Source organism: Cololabis saira, chromosome 12, assembly GCF_033807715.1.
Source record: "Cololabis saira isolate AMF1-May2022 chromosome 12, fColSai1.1, whole genome shotgun sequence".
NCBI classification, from domain to species: domain Eukaryota; kingdom Metazoa; phylum Chordata; class Actinopteri; order Beloniformes; family Belonidae; genus Cololabis; species Cololabis saira.
In genome coordinates this window covers 44,330,073-44,349,802 of record NC_084598.1, presented here as the reverse complement: position 1 = coordinate 44,349,802, position 19,730 = coordinate 44,330,073, and the positions used below count along the sequence as shown (strand labels likewise).

General features: G+C 39.9%; 1 protein-coding gene across 1 annotated transcript in view; it reads right to left on the bottom strand.

Annotated features, from left to right (window-relative positions):
* The window catches only part of LOC133457516 (collagen alpha-1(XX) chain), a 72,276-nt gene extending 52,842 nt beyond the window's left edge, over positions 1-19,434 (bottom strand). Inside the window, exons 1-4 of the mRNA XM_061736861.1 lie at positions 19,300-19,434; positions 7,418-7,518; positions 3,564-3,668; positions 190-333 (exon numbers count right to left, since the gene is read on the bottom strand). Of these exons, the coding sequence (XP_061592845.1) occupies positions 190-333; positions 3,564-3,668; positions 7,418-7,514 (346 nt within the window). The 5' untranslated portion in view covers positions 7,515-7,518; positions 19,300-19,434. The remainder of the gene's footprint in view (positions 1-189; positions 334-3,563; positions 3,669-7,417; positions 7,519-19,299) is intronic.
* Positions 19,435-19,730: the final 296 nt, after the last annotated feature.

The following is a 19,730-nucleotide window of genomic DNA, read 5'->3' as shown; positions in this document are numbered from 1 at the left end:
TGTAAACGTAGTCAGTGTTCCTAATTTTACACACATTGTGGTTATGAAATGCAAATAATGTAGAATCATTTTATTATGATTGGATATAGGTCTTTGTTCATTGTTCTGGTTTAAATGTTAAGACAGGAGGAAGCCTTAAAAATCTGACCGGTCCAGCAGAACCCCCGTCCCCCCGGCCCGGGTTCTTACTGGTGAAGCGGCGTTTGGCCAGCAGCTTCTCCGTGGTTCCGTTCAGCACGAACACCTGCAGCCAGTACTCCTGGCTGGAGTCCAGACCCGCCACGGTGGCCCGGCCCCGCAGGGTGGTCAGCATCAGCTCCGGCTGGGGGAGTTCTGGGGGGAGAAGAGGAGGGTGAGAGGCTGGAACTGGGACCTGGAACCAGGAACCAGGTTCTGGAACCAGGACCTGGTTCTGGAACCAAGAACCTGGTTCTGGAACCTGGTTCCAGGGTGATTTATGCTGATGACACCACCATTTTTGCATCAGGCTTAAACTCTGAACAGGTCAATAAACTTCAAAAGGAAATGATGTTGGTTTCAGAATGGGTTCATGAAAACTAATTGAAATAGAATGTTTCTAAAACCAAATGTTTAATGCTATGTTCGAAATATGCCTTAAGATCGGATCATAAACTTTCTCTCTCACTAAATGATACTGATATTGAACAGGTCAGGGAGGCTAAACTGTACAGGGTTACTACAGATGAAACTCTGTCCTGGACGTCTCATATTGGTAACATAGTCACGAAAATGAGTAGTAATAATAATAATAATAATTAAAGCTGCAAGCAGCGATGAACGGGCCCTCGCGCATGCAATTTTCACCCATAAAGATCAAGGACTCAAAACTAAGTCCGATGACACCACCCATGATTCTTTATGTCAAACCATTCAAAAAATATGGCAGAAAATAGGAACTATCAAATATCGACCAATCAGAAGAAGGGGCGGGGCTAATTTGCACCAAAAAGTAATGTGCGTCGTCGCAGGATGGAGACGCACATTTTGATGTATAACACACCTGGGTGCACGTTACGGTTCGGGCCGTATTAACTGCCGAAGGAATGGCATAAATTGCGCCAACATTAAACGATTCATTCAAAATGGCCGACTTCCTGTTGGGTTTCGGCCATGGCGCCAAGAGACTTTTCTTTAAGTTGCGACATGATACAGGTTTGTACCGATTTTCGTGCATGTACGTCAAACCGTATCGTGGGGCTTGAGGCACAAAGTTTTCTAGGGGGCGCTGTTGAGCCGTTAGGCCACGCCCATTAATGCAAACCAATAAATATCACATTTATCACCAGGCCTGGCTTGGTGCAAAATTTGGTGACTTTTGGGGCACGTTTAGGGGGAAAAAAGACCTTCATTTCGTCGAAAAAATAAAAACGAGAACGAGAACTAGAATTCCTACAGATACAATAGGGCCTTCGCACTGCCCTAATAATAATAATAATACATTTTATTTCTAGTGCACTCTTCATTAAAAACAAATCTCAAAGTGCTACAAGTTAAAATCAACCATGAATAAAATCAACAGGAAAAGGCTTTTTTAAAAAGGTGGGGTTTTATATAAGGAATATCATTTACAAAAATAGAGTAATTAAATTTGATACCCCCCCCACATCTGGTTCTGGGGTGGGCCGGGTCTCCGGGCTCTTCTGGGTCCACATCCCCTAAAACAGGGGTCGGCAACCCGCGGCTCTAGAGCCGCATGCAGCTCTTTAGCGCCGCCCTAGTGGCTCCTGGAGCTTTTTCAAAAATGTTTGACCTTTTTTTCTCCTTTTTTTCTTCTTTTTTTTGACATTTTGACTTTTTTCTCGACATTTCGACTTTTTTCACGACATTGTACTTCAACATTAATCTCGACATTTCGACTTTTTTCTCGACATTTCAACTTTCGCCATTTGTCTTCATTCTAAGGCTGATACAAGACTCTTCATTTTTTGCAGCTCCAGACATATTTGTTTTTTGTGTTTTTCCAATCCATGTTTGTCCAATATGGCTCTTTCAACATTTTGGGTTGCCGACCCCTGATCTGAAAGATCCTCATCTGAAACCTGCACTTTTATCTCAGCAAACCTCCCACATCGTTCTGTGCCCTGCTCTTCGCCTTCAGGCATCAGGTCTGGATTCTCCTTCTCTCTCCCTCCTTCTCTCTCCCTCTCTCCCTCTCTCCGACCTGCCCGGGCCGAGCTCCGGCGGGAGGAATGAAGATAAGAGCGTGACAGACAGAAAACAATACGAACAAAGACGGTACAGAGGAGGCAGGAATGAGAGATGGAGAGGAAGACGAGAGGAGGAGGAGGAGTGACATTTTATCAGAGTAATCATCTGGAAAACAGGGAGCGTCGCGAGAGGAAGGAAAACACTTCAACAAACACTTTTTTAGATGAACAGACAACCAAATCTAAACACCAGTTAAAAACAGATCATTGTTAAAAACCACACACGTCTCCTGCAGACAGAGATTCCTTCAGAAGATCTGGATCTTTATTCCTTTGATATTATGTTTTGCAGATGATGAGATTTTCAGTTTTTATATTAAAATTCAACAGCAACAGTTGGTGGAGTTTTACAGGAAGTGGAAGCCCCTCCCATCACCTGTTGCTAGGCAACAGGTGTTTAACCCAAACACTCACGGGCACTTCCAGCTGTCTATATACGCTATCTAGATTGTCTATATATATATATATATATATATATATATATATATATATATATATATATATATATATATATATATATACCGTATTTTCTGGACTATAATCCGCATCCGCCCTATTAAAAAAAAAAAAGAAGATATTTAGCCGCAGATATATACGTTGTTAGATTAGATATTTACTACATGTACAGAAGGATTTTGAACTGTAAATGATGTACATGTTTGTACCTAAATAGATCTTTCCTAACAGTGTCTTTTAACACGGCAGCAACTTTGCTGATTAAAACGGGACAGAAACAAGAGAAAATAACCGCTATTTGTTTATTTATTTATCTGTTTGAAATCTGCTTCTACTTCTATCTGCTGAAGAAGAAGTAGCAGATTCTTCTTTGCATTTATTTTGTCTTAGTTTTGATTGTAATTCCGGTTAGAGATGATGAAAAAAGTAGCGGCTTATAGTCCAGAAAATACGGTATTTATATATATATATATATATCCAATATATATATATCTATATATATATATAGTCATGGACAAAATGAACTTTATTAAATCATTACTGAATTAATATATTTACATGTATATAATTACTTAATTAATATACATATACACACACACACACACACACACACACACACACACACACACACACACACACACACACACACACACACACACACACACACACACACACACACACACACACACACACACACACACACACACACACACACACACACACACACACACACACACACATTAGGTTTATATTAGGTTGTATCTATATGTAGGTTATAATATGTATATATATATATATATATATATATATATATATATATATATATATATATATGGACGTTAATAAGGACAGTTGGAGGTTTTTACACGACGGTCCCACCTGAAACTGCTCGGACCCGGACCTTGTATCCCTGGACGGGTCCGTCGGCCTCTTTCCACTTCATCTGCAGCCGGTCCTCGGAGACCACCGTCAGCTTCAGGCGACCTGGGGAGGAGAGGAGAGGACAGTCAGGGGACTGGGGGGACTGGGGGGACTGGGAGACCACCGTCAGCTTCAGGCGACCTGGGTGTCAAAGAGGAGAGGACAGTCAGGGGACTGGGAGGACTCAGAGGACTTGGGCCCAATCCCAATACTCCCCCTACTTTCTTTCACTAGCCCTAAAAAAGAAGTGACAGATTTTGGGGCCCTTGAAATCTTCCCAGGTCTGTCCCAAAACTCCCACTAATCCTACTTTCAGCACAACCCCTAAAATCAGGAAGCTGAGAGCCAAAAGCTGTTTTAATTTCCGCTGTAGCGCTGTTAATATGCCACTTTATTAAGTTTTAATATTTTTTCAGGCGTAAAAGTAACCGTTAAGATCCCCAACCTGGGCTCAGTTTATCCAAATAACGCCTGTTAAGAAATTTGACCCGATGTTTTCGGAGATGAGAAGAGCCGCCGGTCCGGGGCGCAGCAGCAGCAGCTGTTACCATGGTAACAGCAGCAGCAGCCGGAGTACAAACGTGATCGCCGGGTCAACCTGCACCGTCGGAGAAACCTGCAGCTCTGTGGAGAATTACCACTAGCTGAAATAAATCATTTAGGAAGATAAATGTTGGTTTAATAGATGAAATCTAACAGTTGTAGCTGCGCCTGTTAAAAAATTTGCTCCGAAAATTTCGGGATTTCTGCCGGCTCTGGAGCTGATTTATGGTTCCGCGTTAAATCGACGCAGAGCCTACGGCGTAGGGTACGGTTTGCGTCGCCGCGTAACCTACGTCGTAGGCTCTGCGTGGTGTAACGCGCAACCATAAATCAGCCTTTATTCTGGCGAGGTTTGAAAAAGACTTCGTAACAACGGGCAAACGAGTGATTATACACATTCACTGAGTGAATATTATGAAGGTAAAATATATATTTCTCGCTAGAAATGTAATCAAAATGCATTTTTATGCAGAAACTAACTCAAAATATTGATTTTATTCACTAAAAAATAAGAAATGTCTGCCATGTTTTTTTTTGATTCAGTCCAATGACGACGAAAAGCATTCTGGGAAATGTTTCTGGCCCTAGGTCAACTAGTGTGCATCCGAAAACACTTGATCCGTAGGGACAGATTCATAGCCACTACACTACTTTTCGTCACTCCCCCTAGGTGGAAAGAGGAATTGCGACACCACTACCCTCACGGGAATGCGCAAAATTTAGGGGTAGGGATGAAAACTAGGGGTAGGGGGAGTATTGGGACAGGGCCTTGGAGGACTCGTGGTCCCTGGGGCTTTACATGAGGAGGTGGAACCGCCGTCGTGGGAGTTCTGGAGACGAGCGGAGGTCTCACCGCTCACTTCCTCTTCCTCCAGTCAAGTCCGGCTCTTGTTCCGACCTCATTTACATAATTTCCAGTTTTAGTTGCCCAACAAGCGCGTTCTTTCATGTCCCCGTCCCCCCGTCCTCTGCCCCCGTGCCCGTCAAAGCCGGCCCTGTCCGGAACAGGACGGCGGTTTGAGGCCCCGGAGCCAAAGGTCGAGTCAGTTACAGTGAGACGGGGCTTGTATGCATGGAGGGGGGGCGTAAACGGAAGCAATGACCGTCACCAACCACAGAACGCCGCTTTCATCACTTCTGTGTGTGAAAGTGTGTGTCTGAGACGACCGGGGGGTCCGGGGTTCTCTGGGGGTCCGGGGGTCTCCGGGGTCTGGGGGGTCTTCAGAAGATCTGAAGCTAAAGGCTCGGGGTCCGACAGACTTCCTAGCAGTAGCAGCAGTTCCAGACGGACGGACAGAGTCTCTGTTGTCTCTGAGATCGGAGGAGAAAACAGCAGCTTCTGAACTTTATTTTTAGCTCAGCGATGGCTGAGCCGGTCCTCCAGGAAACGTAGTAAACCAGGGAGCCGATCAGTCCCCCTCAGACGTGGGGCCAGGCGTAACAACAGGTGTAACAACAGGCGTAACAACAGGTGTAACAACAGGTGTAACATCAGGTGTAACAATGTGTAACAACAGGTGTAACATCAGGCGTAACAATGTGTAACAACAGGTGTAACATCAGGCGTAACAACAGGTGTAACAACAGGTGGAACAACCGGTGTAACATTAGGTGTAACAAGATCCGTAACAACATGTGTAACCACAGGTGTAACATCATGTATAACAACAGGTGTAACACCATGTGTAACAGGTGTAACAACAGGTGTAACAACAGGTGTTACAACAGGTGTAACACCATGTGTAACAGGTGTAACAACAGGTGTAACAACAGGTGTTACAACAGGTGGAACAACAAGTGTAACAGGTGTAACACCATGTGTAACATGTGGAATAGCACGTGTAACAACATGTGTAAAAGCAGGTGTAACACCATGTGTAACATCATGTATAACATGTGTAACAACAGGTGTAACATCATGTGTAACAACAGGTGTAACAGCATGTGTAACAACATGTGTAACAGCAGGTGGAACAACATGTGTAACAGGTGGAACAACAGGTGTAACAACAGGCGTAACAACAGGTGTAACAACAGGTGGAACAACCGGTGTAACATTAGGTGTAACAAGATCCGTAACAACATGTGTAACCACAGGTGTAACATCATGTATAACAACAGGTGTAACACCATGTGTAACAGGTGTAACAACAGGTGTAACAACAGGTGTTACAACAGGTGGAACAACAAGTGTAACAGGTGTAACACCATGTGTAACATGTGGAATAGCACGTGTAACAACATGTGTAAAAGCAGGTGTAACACCATGTGTAACAGCAGGTGGAACAACATGTGTAACAGGTGGAACAACAGGTGTAACAGCATGTGTAACAACAGGTGTTACAACATGTGTAACAACAGGTGTAACAGCATGTGTGACAACATGTGTAACAACATGTCAACATGTGTAACAACATGTCAACATGTGTAACAACAGGTGTAACAACATGTGTGACAACATGTGTAACAGCAGGTGTAACATCAAGTGTAACAATGTGTAACAACATGTGTAACAACAAGTGTAACAAAATGTGTGACAACATGTGTAACAGCATGTGTGACAACATGTGTAACAACATGTGTAACAACATGTGTGACAACATGTGTAACAGCAGGTGTAACATCAAGTGTAACAACAGGTGGAACACCATGTGTAACAACAAGTGTAACAACATGTGTGACAACATGTGTAACAACAGGTGTAACAGCAGGTGTAACAATGTGTAACAACATGTGTAACATCATGTGTAACAACAAGTGTAACAACAGGTGTAACAACATGTGTGACAACATGTGTAACAGCAGGTGTAACAATGTGTAACAACATGTGTAACATCATGTGTAACAACAAGTGTAACAACATGTGTGACAACATGTGTAACAACATGTCAACATGTGTAACAACATGTGTGACAACATGTGTAACAGCAGGTGTAACATCAAGTGTAACAATGTGTAACAACATGTGTAACAACAGGTGTAACATCATGTGTAACAACAAGTGTAACAACATGTGTGACAACATGTGTAACAGCAGGTGTAACAACAGGTGTAACAGCATGTGTAACAACATGTGTGACAACAGGTGTAACATCACATGTAACAACAGGTGTAACATGTGTAACAACAGGTGTAACATGTGTAACTACAGCTGTAACACGTGTAACAACACGATTCTTAAGAATCAGATTCGATCCTTGACATTTGAATCAATCCCTTCTGCTACCGCACGACCGTCACAGGTAAAGGTGTAGGTGGAGACCCGGTACCTTGTCCATGGACCCCTGAGGACAGCAGCAGGACGGCGAGCAGCAGCAGCATCAGCCGGAGGGGGGGCGGCGTCCAGGAGAGGAGGGGGGGGGACATGAGCCTGGACGGAGAGAACAGATCATCAATGCTGCGTTTCATTTACTCACTCGTTCTTATGACGGTAATCAATGTGATTATCAGTCATTGACAGGTTCAATAACACATGAAGGGGCTGAAAATCTGGTTCAACAACGTCTTTACAGCAGCCGGTTTTTAGGGGGCGGGGCCAGTAACTAACCCCACCCCTTTCCTTAGGGTTGCTTATAGGTTGTAAATCACCGGAGAAACCGTCCGTAACGTCACCCGTTGATCCTGAAGTCCAAGAAATGATTGTTTTTAGATTAAGCTCATGTTTGTTTTCCTGTCCGTTGCCATGGTTTCCTTTCATTTCAGCAGCTGCATGCGACTTATACCAAGTTCCAACTACAGACCGTAGAAGAAGAACTGGACAACTGGCTCAGCTGCTGACGTACAGATGTTGACGTACAGATGCTGACGTACAGATGCTGACGTACAAATGTTGAGCTACAGATGCTGACGTACAGATGTTGACGTACAGATGTTGACGTACAGATGCTGACGTACAGATGTTGACGTACAGATGCTGATGTACAGATGCTGACATACAGATGTTGAGCTACAGATGCTGACGTACAGATGTTGATGTACAGATGCTGACGTACAGATGTTAACATACAGAAGTTGATGTACAGATGTTAATGTGCAGATGTTGACGTACAGATGTTGACGTACAGATGTTGATGTACAGATGCTGACATACAGATGTTGACGTACAGATGCTGACGTACAGACGCTGACGTACAGATGTTGACGTACAGACGCTGACGTACAGATGTTGACGTACAGACGCTGACGTACAGATGCTGACGTACAGATGTTGAGCTACAGATGTGAATATACAGATGCTGACGTACAGATGTTGATGTACAGATGTTGACGTACATATATGTTATTGTCCAGAAGTTGACGTACAGATGCTGATGTACAAATGCAGACATACAGATGTTAAAGTACAGATGTTGACGTACAGATGCTGATGTACAAATGCAGACATACAGATGCAGACATACAGATGTTAAAGTACAGATGTTGACGTACAGATGCTGATGTACAAATGCAGACATACAGATGCAGACATACAGATGTTAAAGTACAGATGTTGACGTACAGATGGACACTGCAGGCAGGTGTAAGCAGCAACAGGATGACCCGGGGGGGGGGGGGGGGGGGGGGGGGACGATGGACAAAAACGATAGCTATGAGATATTTATGTCGGTCCCCCCTGCAGCATAGGCCTATAGCAGCATATCTACCGCGAAGCTATATTTGAGACTAACTATTATAGTCTTGTTCTATAGCTGCAACTATGACTACTGACTCTAACACACTAGAGTTTACACTAACTAGAGATTTACCAACACCAGCTAGAGGTTTACTAAACACTAACTATAGGCTTTACTAAACAGAAAGGTTTTAAGTTTAGTTTTAAAGGTGGAGGTGGTGTCAGCCTCCTTAACCCAGATTGGAAGTTGGTTCCATAGTAGTGGTGCCTGATAGCAGAACGCCCGCCACTCTGAGAGCGGAGAGCTCTGCCAGGAACAAAAGGCACTATCAGGTCTTGCAAATAATGCGGAGCTAAGCCGTTTTGGGCTTTATATGCAAGTAATAAAATTTTAAATTGGATTCTGAATTTTACAGGTAGCACGCTAACACTGGAGAGACGTGGTCTCTCCTGCTAATTCCTGTCAGTACTCGTGCTGCTGCATTTTGGATCAGCTGGAGCCTATTCAGCAAATTACTTGGACATCCTGCTAATAACTTATAATAACTATATAATAACCCTTAATGTTTTGTTAACGACGCAGGAAACACCCCTTTCTTCTAAAGACGGACAAAGACGCGAATAACAACCCGGCGTCTCTGACGTTAGTCTGCAGAACTGAACGAGTGATTAATGCCCTTAAACACAGAAAACGTGTGTTTTTTTCATGTTTTCCAGTAAAAATGCAGATTTTTGTAACAAAATTATAGTTCAAACACTCACACACATAAATGTACAGGCAGTTTAACCCGTCCGGTTTTCCCGTGGGAACGGCGTTACACCCGCCTGCAGCTCTGCAGATCTGCAGATCTGCATCACAGACCGACACGACTAATGACACGGAGGACCGGGTTCAAGAGGCCGTAAAGGAAACACGCCTCCGTCTGACAGATGTTAGCGGCTCCGTCTGACAGATGTTAGCGGCTCTGTCTGACAGATGTTAGCGGCTCCGTCTGACAGATGTTAGCGGCGGCTCGGCCCAGGAAGTGAAGATGAGAGGGTGAAACCTGCTCCGTGTGAAGCTGCTCTAGCCGTCGCTCCAGCAGCTGGAGCTCCGATTTATGAGTCTGAGACGGGAATCAAGGAAACTATTAGGGCGGGAACGGAGAATACAATCTAAATATCAACAAGTAACACAGTCAGAACCCGGAGCTGCACAGAGTAGTTTTAGAAAAATAAAAACTTAAATGGAGCAAGTTTGTGTAAAGGGAGCAGGAGGATCTTTTCCACAGTAAAAAAGAAAACAGAACACAGCAGGTCTGATGATGATGATAATAATAAAAATAATGGTAGTAATAATAACAATAATAATAATAGAAGTTATAATAATAATAATAATAATAATAGAAATAATAATACTACTACTACTAATAATAATAATAATATAGTAACAATAATAATAGTAGCAATAATAATAATAATAATAATAGTGCTAATAATAATAATAATAATAATACTGCTAATAATAATTATTATAGTAATAATACTAGTGATAATAATAATAATAATAATAATAATAATAATAATAATAATAATAATAATAATAATAATAATAATAATAATAATAATAATAATAATATAGTAACAATAATAATAGTAGCAATAATAATAATAATAATACTGCTAATAATAATGATAATAGTAATAATAATAGTAACAATAATAATGGTAGTAATAATAATAACAATAGTAATAATAATACTACTACTACTGCTAGAAATAATTATAGTAATAATAATAATAATGTTCAAATATCATAAATAATGCTGCTAGAATAGCAGTTTATTTTCCTTCTCCACCAGATGCCACGTAAACGACAACGAACAGGAATAAACAGGGAAAAGAGTGGGACCCAGCAGAACCTCTAATTATGTCTTTAAACTAAGCCTGACCCGGTTTGAACCTGCGGTAAGGAGTCCGGTTTCATCAGCTCAGGGTTGGGTTGCAGACTCTAATATGAACTAAAACTGTTCTACATCCAAACTATTTACAGTTCTGGTTCTGGTCGGAGCCGCAGAGACGCTCAGCAAAACCGCCGTCACAGAGATGGTTTCTTCCTGCAGATCAGCAGATCAGCACTCTGCTCCGCTTTCAAACAATCTTAGGTAGGTTTGTCCCGATGAGGATGTTTTAGCTCCCGATCACTTGAGTTTGAGTATCTGCCGGCCCTGATTTTTCCAGATCCGATCACTTTTTTTGGCTCCCGATACATTTCCAATACTTTTTCCCGATCAGATACATTTTGGCAATGAATTAAAAAAAAAAAAGAAAAAAAAAAGAGGACTAAAACTAAATTATCCCAAGTTTCTTTTATTGTCCATTGGAAACAACATGGACATTTATTTCAACAAAGCTCTGGTGCCACAAAATGTAAAAACATGAAATTGTAAACTAAAACAAAAAGTGCAGAATAGTGCAATAACAAAAATAAATAAATTTAACTCCAAAAGAGGTAGTTGAATGAGATCCAGTCAAACTCACAAACACAAGGAAATTAAAACACTTTTTAAATTAACCTTAGTGCAACATTCTGAATGGATGAAATGAATAGCAGCATCTTAATGAACATGAACAGATAGAACATTTCACAATTCAAACATGGAAACCATGTTGGTTTCGCTTACTTCGCCACTTCCGGACGCCGGCCGGAAGTGACGTTAAATGCAACGATATATAAAACGATTAAATATATATTAAAAACATTAATAACTAGGTATGTCCCGATACTTTTTTGGCCGATACCAATGTTTTGAAAATGCCGTGATCGGGACAACACTAATTTTAGGAAGATCTGAGGAAGATCCGAGGAAGATCCGAGGAAGATCTGAGGAAGATCTGAGGAAGATCTGAGGAAGATCTGAGGAAGATCTGAGGAAGATCTGAGGAAGATCTGAGGAAGATCTGAGGAAGATCTGATGAAGATCCGAGGAAGATCTGAGGAAAATCTGAGGAAGATCTGGGGAAGATCTGAGGAAGATCTGAGGAAGATCTGAGGAGGATCCGAGGAAGATCTGAGGAGGATCCGAGGAAGATCTGAGGAAGATCTGAGGAGGATTTAAGGAAGATTTAAGGAAGATCTGATGAAGATCTGAGAACGATCTGAAGAAGATCTGAGCGACATCTTCACGCCTGTAAATCTTGGTTGTGACTCATCAGCACTGCATTTCTGTGTTGTTTCAACTGAACCGATATTTCCATTCAGATATTTCATTCAGATATTTTCTCCCTCCTGCGTTTCTGCCTCTTCCATCGTCGGCGTGACCTCATCGAGGAAACACGACATGAAACAACTTGAACTCTGTTTGACCTTCAAACTTCCCCGAGGACAAACAGCAGATAACTTGTTCTGAATGTTACTGTATCTGCTTTCTGGGGCTCCGGGTAAAAAACAGTATGAATGCAGAGCTGCAGAGGAGCCAGAGCTGCAGAAGAGCCAGAGCTGCAGAAGAGCCAGAGCTGCAGAAGAGCCAGAGCTGCAGAAGAGCCAGAGCTGCAGAAGAGCCAGAGCTGCAGAGGAGCCAGAGCTGCAGAAGAGGCAGAGCTGCAGAAGAGCCAGAGCTGCAGAGGAGCCAGAGCTGCAGAGGAGCCAGAGCTGCAGAAGAGCCAGAGCTGCAGAAGAGCCAGAGCTGCAGAGGAGCCAGAGCTGCAGAGGAGCCAGAGCTGCAGAGGAGCCAGAGCTGCAGAAGAGCCAGAGCTGGACCGGCACCGCTGTTCTGTCCAGTTCTGCTGCTTTCAATCAATCAATCAATTACATTATTTGTCCCCAACGGGGCGATTAATTTCGCGACAGGAGAAGCACACAATGTTAAATATACATAAAATATACATAATAAGTTACAATAGGTTACACATCACAGTACAGACCTAAGCTTAAGAGGGAAGGCTTTTTCACCCACTACCTTTTCCTTCTGGCATTTAAAAGAACAATAGCGGAGGAACAAAGGAGTGTTTGTATCGGTTAGTCTTTGCTAAAGGGAGTCTGAGCAGTAACTGATGGAAGAAACTGAAACTGTTTATTAAGGGATGTGAGAATCAGACAACATGGAGTTTGCCTTTGTCCAAAAATGCTAACGCTGCATAAACCGATAGCGTCTGTCTGTCGATTTTTTTCTACCCTATCAAAAAATGCTCCCTAATGGTTTTCTACCTTTGTAGAGCTACAATTGTACTGTGTTTTACTCCCTAAACCACTTCCTTTACTGTGTTTTACTCCCTAAACCGCTTCCTTTACTGTGTTTTACTCCCTAAACCACTTCCTTTACTGTGTTTTACTCCCTAAACCACTTCCTTTACTGTGTTTTACTCCCTAAACCGCTTCCTTTACTGTGTTTTACTCTCTAAACCACTTCCTTTACTGCGTTTTACTCCCTAAACCACTTCCTTTACTGTTTTACTCCCTAAACCACTTCCTTTACTGTGTTTTACTCCCTATACCACTTCCTTTACTGCGTTTTACTCCCTAAACCACTTCCTTTACTGTTTTTTACTCCCTAAACCACTTCCTTTACTGTTTTACTCCCTAAACCACTTCCTTTACTGCGTTTTACTCCCTAAACCACTTCCTTTACTGCGTTTTACTCCCTAAACCACTTCCTTTACTGCGTTTTACTCCCTAAACCACTTCCTTTACTGCGTTTTACTCCCTAAACCACTTCCTTTACTGCGTTTTACTCCCTAAACCACTTCCTTTACTGCGTTTTACTCCCTAAACCACTTCTTTTACTGCGTTTTACTCCCTAAACCACTTCCTTTACTGTTTTACTCCCTAAACCACTTCCTTTACTGTGTTTTACTCCCTAAACCACTTCCTTTACTGCGTTTTACTCCCTAAACAACTTCCTTGTCTCTTACCAGGCCGTCATTTTTCCGATTCTAAATCGATTCTTATATTAATTCCTAAAATTCGATTCGTATGTCTAAAGATCAATTTTTTTTTATCATTACAACTTTTGGTATTTTTTTGTTTATGCCCAAAAAAGGAATGTTTTTTTGGACACCAGAATAACTACTACCATGTTTTTGCCTTTAAATATGTTTAAAGGTTTGAAAACATTCAAGTTTTCAGTTATAATTGCATAAATTGTCTATATTTCATTACTTTATATAGTCTTGGGGTTACATTTGCATAAAATGCTAAAAACCAAATTCTCAAAAATGTAAAACCAAAATAGACCAAAAATGGAACAAATTAAAACGGAATGTGGGAAAAAATAAAACTGATTTCATCCGTCTCTGTTTCCTCCCTGGATCTGTTTGGTAATTCTGCCCCACGATGTTTCTGTTTCAGTTCTATCAGCATTCTGGGAGCTGATTGGTCCTTACAGCATCATTAGCTGCAATACTTGCTGTTGAATCTCAATGTAATACTAGTATTAATATGTTGCAGAACTACAGTCATATAATTCATGCAACAGCTCAAAAAACTGTTTTAATACCATCCCTACTTAAATCCCCTTAGTATTAACATTATTATGGTTTCCTTCTTTAAATAAATGATTTAGGGTATGTTTGGAGATAAGTTTTCTCCCCTTCATATGTATTTTCTGCTGCTCACTTCATTATTCGCCTTAAACTGAAACCTGACTTCCAGCTACGGTTTTTGTTTTTTATTGCTCCAGGAATGATGGACCATCTACTGTTACACAGCATTTACCTTTGTGCAACCTGACTTATTGTTGTATGTGGGGGAGTGGTGGGAGGGCTAAAATGGGGGCTTGGATGCCTGAGCATTTCACAGTTCTGCCGTGTCTTTGTATGTGCATCTATTTTTGTGGGAAAATTCAATAAAAATATGTTTGAGAAAAAAAAAACTGTTTTAATAACACTAACCCAAATCAATATCGGAATAAAATCTTGATAATGGATTCTGAATCTTAAGAACTGGAATTGAATCGAATCTTGACATTTGAATGGATCCCCAGACCAGACTTATACCTCAATTTATCCATTTTGTAATCACTGTTTTTGGATTGGTAATAAGTATAAAATAATAAGAAATAAAAGTATTTCTTATTATTTCTTTATCTTTGATCTTTGAAATATCTTTGAATTTGAAGAAAACAAAATTTATGTTATTTGGAAATCGTAAAATGAATGAAGATGTTCAAATAGAAATGAATAATGTTGTATTAGAAAGAGTTTATGAAAACAAATTTTTGGGTGTCTTAATAGACCACAAGTTATGCTGGAAGGCCCACATTAGGTATCTGTGTTCTAAGATGGCAAGGAGTATTGGAGTGCTGAATAAATGTAGACACATCTTGAACCAAACAACACTATACAATCTGTACTGTGCACTCATATTACCATATCTGATCTATTGTGTTGAAATCTGGGGTAATACTTACAAGAGCACCTTACAAAGGATATGCACATTGCAAAAAAGAGCAGTAAGGATAATAAATCATGCTGGGTATCTCCATCACACCAATCCTCTATTTCTTAAATTACAGACTTTGAAATTTATGGACTTAGTGAAAATTAGAACAGCAATAATAATGTTCAAATCAAGAAATAATACACTGCCTGAAAACATTCTAAAAATGTTTCAAGCTAAAGAAGGACAATATTTTCTAAGAGGAAAATTACATTTTAAACAACCATGTGTACGCACTACTCTTAAAACTATGTGCATATCAGTTTGTGGGGTAACTTTGTGGAATGATCTGGATGATGAAATCAAACATAGCACTAACTCTATACAGTTTAAAAACACATACAAGAAAGCAATTCTTGACAAGTATAATAATGGGGACCTCTAAGGAAAGTAATTTACATTACATATGTATTTCTTTGATTATTATTTTGTTTTATTGTGAATGGATTATATATGATACAAATATAACTGCCTGCATTCAAGGCTGTTCGTGGATCATTGTAGAGGTGACTGGGAGATTGGACTCTGGAATTTAGGATATTGAGGAGACCGGTTCAATTATGATTATAATTACTGATATTGCTTATTGATTGTTTGTGTTGTATTTATTTATTTTTTGTTATTTTGTTTTTTCCTTTCTTTTCTTTTCTTCTTTTTCTTTTCTTTTAATTTTATTTAATTTTTATAGTTTATATATGATATTGTGAGGAAGGGACAGGACTAAATAAGCGTTCTGCTTCCTCCTGTTCCCTCTCAAACACATTGTTTTGCTGTGTGTTTTATTTTTGAATGAGACTGTTAAATTGTTTTGCTTTTATTTTTATTTTTTTTTATTCTGATGCTTTTAATTTGATTGGGTTTTGTTGTGTTCGAGACAAAGCCAATAAATAAATAAATAAAAAATAAAAAGTAAAGGCACACAAACAAACAAATTGCAGTGTAGACAGAAGGAATACAAGAAATGATGGGAGTGGCAATCAAACTTTGAAAATCCACTGTGTGCAGAACCACAAAGTAGCAGTTCTTGGTTCTGGACGGGTAGCATGGACTGACAGAACACCGGGCCGGTGCTGAGTCAGCGCTGGACCAGAACTGGACCAGGGTGCACTGTCAGCGCTGGACCAGAACTGGACCAGGGTGCACCGTCAGCACCGGGCCGGTGCACCGTCAGCACCGGGCCGGTGCACCGTCAGCACCGGGGCGGTGCACCGTCAGCGCTGGACCAGGGTGCACCGTCAGCAGCGGCGGCTGCATAGATGCCTGATTTATTTGCAGCTTGGACGTCTCCAGCGGTGGGAGGAACCGGGAGCGGCTGCAGTTCGAGGGCCGGGGCCCCGGGAGCCCTTTGGTATGAGATCACACCTCAGAAAGGTCCTTAGATCAATACAGAGTCATTTAAACTGCTGTAAATTACTCAGACAGTTCATACCTCACCAGTTCCCTCTGCTCTACATGCTGGGATTCTCTCACACATCTCTTGCTGTAGGACAGTTTGGGCTCCAGCAGCTCCAGCAGCTCCAGCGGCCAAACACATCTGTTCTCTGAATAATCAAACTTTAACTGGTACCACCACTGCACATCCTCAAAAAATATAACTGACTAAGCTTTGAAAGCTTTAGTACGGAAGAGTGTTAGGGCCAGGCAGCAGAAAAATAAAAATCATATTTTGGATATTTAGGATGATTTTTTTTTTATTATGCACTTTGAGAAAAAATTTTGTGAATAAAGTCGAAATGTCGAGAAAAAAGTTGAAATGTCCAGAAAAAAGTAAAAATTTCATGAATAAAGTTAAAATGTTGAGAAAAAAGGCGAAATTTTGACTTTATTCAAAAAAAATTCGACTTTATTCTTGAAATTGTATTTCAACGTTAATCTCGACATTTAGACTTTTTTCTCGACATTTAGACTTTTTTCTCAAAGTGCATAATGAATAAAAAATCTTCCTCTACTCTAAAATATTATTTTAATTTTTCTCCTGGCTGGCCCAAATACTGTTCTGTACTTTAGTGATTTATGTATTCTTAAATTAATTTTTAAGTGTATAAACAACTTTGCAGCTGAGCCACTTTGTCGATTTGTTGAGAGACAAAACAGCAGCAGATTGACCAGAAAACCTCTCAAACCACTAAATCCCGTCCTGCAGGAACGACTTTGGGACAGTCAGCTGTAAACTCTGGAACTCACTGCCTTCAGAAATTAAATCCATCTCAGAGTTTAACATGTTCATCACCAAAACTAAAACCTGCTTAAAGAAAAATGTAAACTTTACTCATCTGTAAATAGTGTGTATATTTGTGTGGGAGAGTGAGTGAGGGAAGGTTTTATATCATGTAAATGCAATATTGCATTATTGAATTGTATGGTGTTTTTAATTGATGGATATGAATTTTATATTGTTCTGAAATAATGTTGTGGAAGAGAATTAGCACTAGCTATAAACTCTACATGCATCAAATCAGCTGCAAGTTTGTATCGATGTTTGACTGCATTGTCCCTGTCAAATAAATAATAAATACACTTTCACCTCCTCCTCGCTCAGAGGGATCGAGGGAGGAATAAAAGGAAATAAAAGTGGCATAAGGTCTGAATTCAAGTCGGATAACTGTTATTAAAAAAAAAAGTCAAAACATATCACAATTTAAAAAAAGATACAAAGAAACATTCAATTCAAAATAAAGATGTGAATAAACATGTAGATGTGTACATTTATTAATATATGTAGATACATAGATGTATATTATGGATATAGATATGTTATATGTAGGTATGTATATGGATATATTGAGTTTTATTATACGTACAGTATTTGTGTATCTATATTTCTATTAATATATACTGATTTATAGTTAAATGTAGATATGTCGATATAAATTTATAGTAATTTTTATGTATATAATTAGAGGTAAATATATGAACCAGTGTGTATATACAGTATATAGCATATCTACTCTTATATAGTTATTCAAGTATCATTGCTGTCTATTGTTCTCTATTATATTGTAGTATTATAGTGAAGTAATGATAATGTAATACTGTATATTATAATTACTTCTATTATTACATACATAGTAGCACAACTAAATGCTGGGCGTTTGTTTTGTTTTCTTTTGTTTGCCTTGATTTTGACTATATTTATATTTACATATAATTGAGTATTTTATCACTGTATTGAACAGTTATTGAAACTCGTCTTATTATATGTAAGAATGTACATAAGATTCAGGGGTAGGACTGGATAAGTGTTTACTTCATTCCTACTCCATTTCGAGCATGTTGGTGAATTAATATTATATGAAGTGCTGTGTATATGTATATATATATATATATATATATATATATATATATATATATATATATATATATATATATATATATATTATAACTGTTCCTAAAGCTTCTTAAATGGTAGATATACTGTATACACACTGACATCTGAAGGTATTTTTTTCCAACAGACAACGTGAAAAAACTGCAAACATAAACAAATAATATATATTTTAACACGTTGAATGAAATCTTCACATTTATAAACCAACAATGAAATTAAATAAATGTATTCAAACAAAGACAACAACAACGCACCGTGTCAGAATTCTACCCCGTTTTTAGGACAGTTAAGTTCTGTTTATATATGTGCCATATATATATATATATATATATATATATATATATATATATATATATATATATATATATATATATATATATATATATATATATATATATACACACATATACAAATATTTGTATTCTGTTTTTTCACTTTTTTGTACACTTTTTTATGCATATTCGAAATAAAATCTTCAAATCAAATCAAAGGGTTTGTGGTTCAGGTTTTAGTTTTATTAAAGGTGCGGCCTCAGTGATGTCTAAACGTCACTTAATAAACCACACAAGATTTTTTATCAATAGAAAAACTACATTCTTTAAAGTTTAAAGAAGCAGGAATTATTATCTGGTAACGACATGAACATAGTTTCACTCTGACGTTTTGGTTTTTAACCACAAAAGTTCAAAGAGTCGGATCGCAGCTTCTCCTGGTCACGTGGTCTCAGGTGTTCTCAGGTGTGTTTTCCTCTCTTTTCTCTCCCCAATCTGCTTCTAAAGTGTTCCCGGCTCCTCACCTGGAGTCTGAGGTCGCAGAGCTGGATCCTCCGGAGCACAATCCTCCACAACTGGAACCTGAGAGGAACCCTAACCCTCGCAGCGGCTCCGGCCAGGTGAGCTCCTACCTGGCAGCTACTCTCGCGAGAACTGTGCTGGGGGGTCCACGGCTGGGGGGTCCAGTGCTGGGGGGTCCTCGGGTCTCCAGCTCGACTGTGGGAGCAGATCTTCCATCTCTGGGAGGAAACTGGAGTCACTGGGACGAGAGGGGGCGTGGCCTGCTCACCATGGGGGCGTGGCTAAGACAGGGGCGTCTCCAGCTTTTCTAAGGTCCTTATTTAGGGGGGGGGGGGGGGGGGGGTGGCTGGTATCTTGTTAAAGTCCAGTGTTTATTGTTAAAAAAGTTAACTGGGGGCCCAGAACTGGAAAAAAAAAAAAAAAATTATAATAA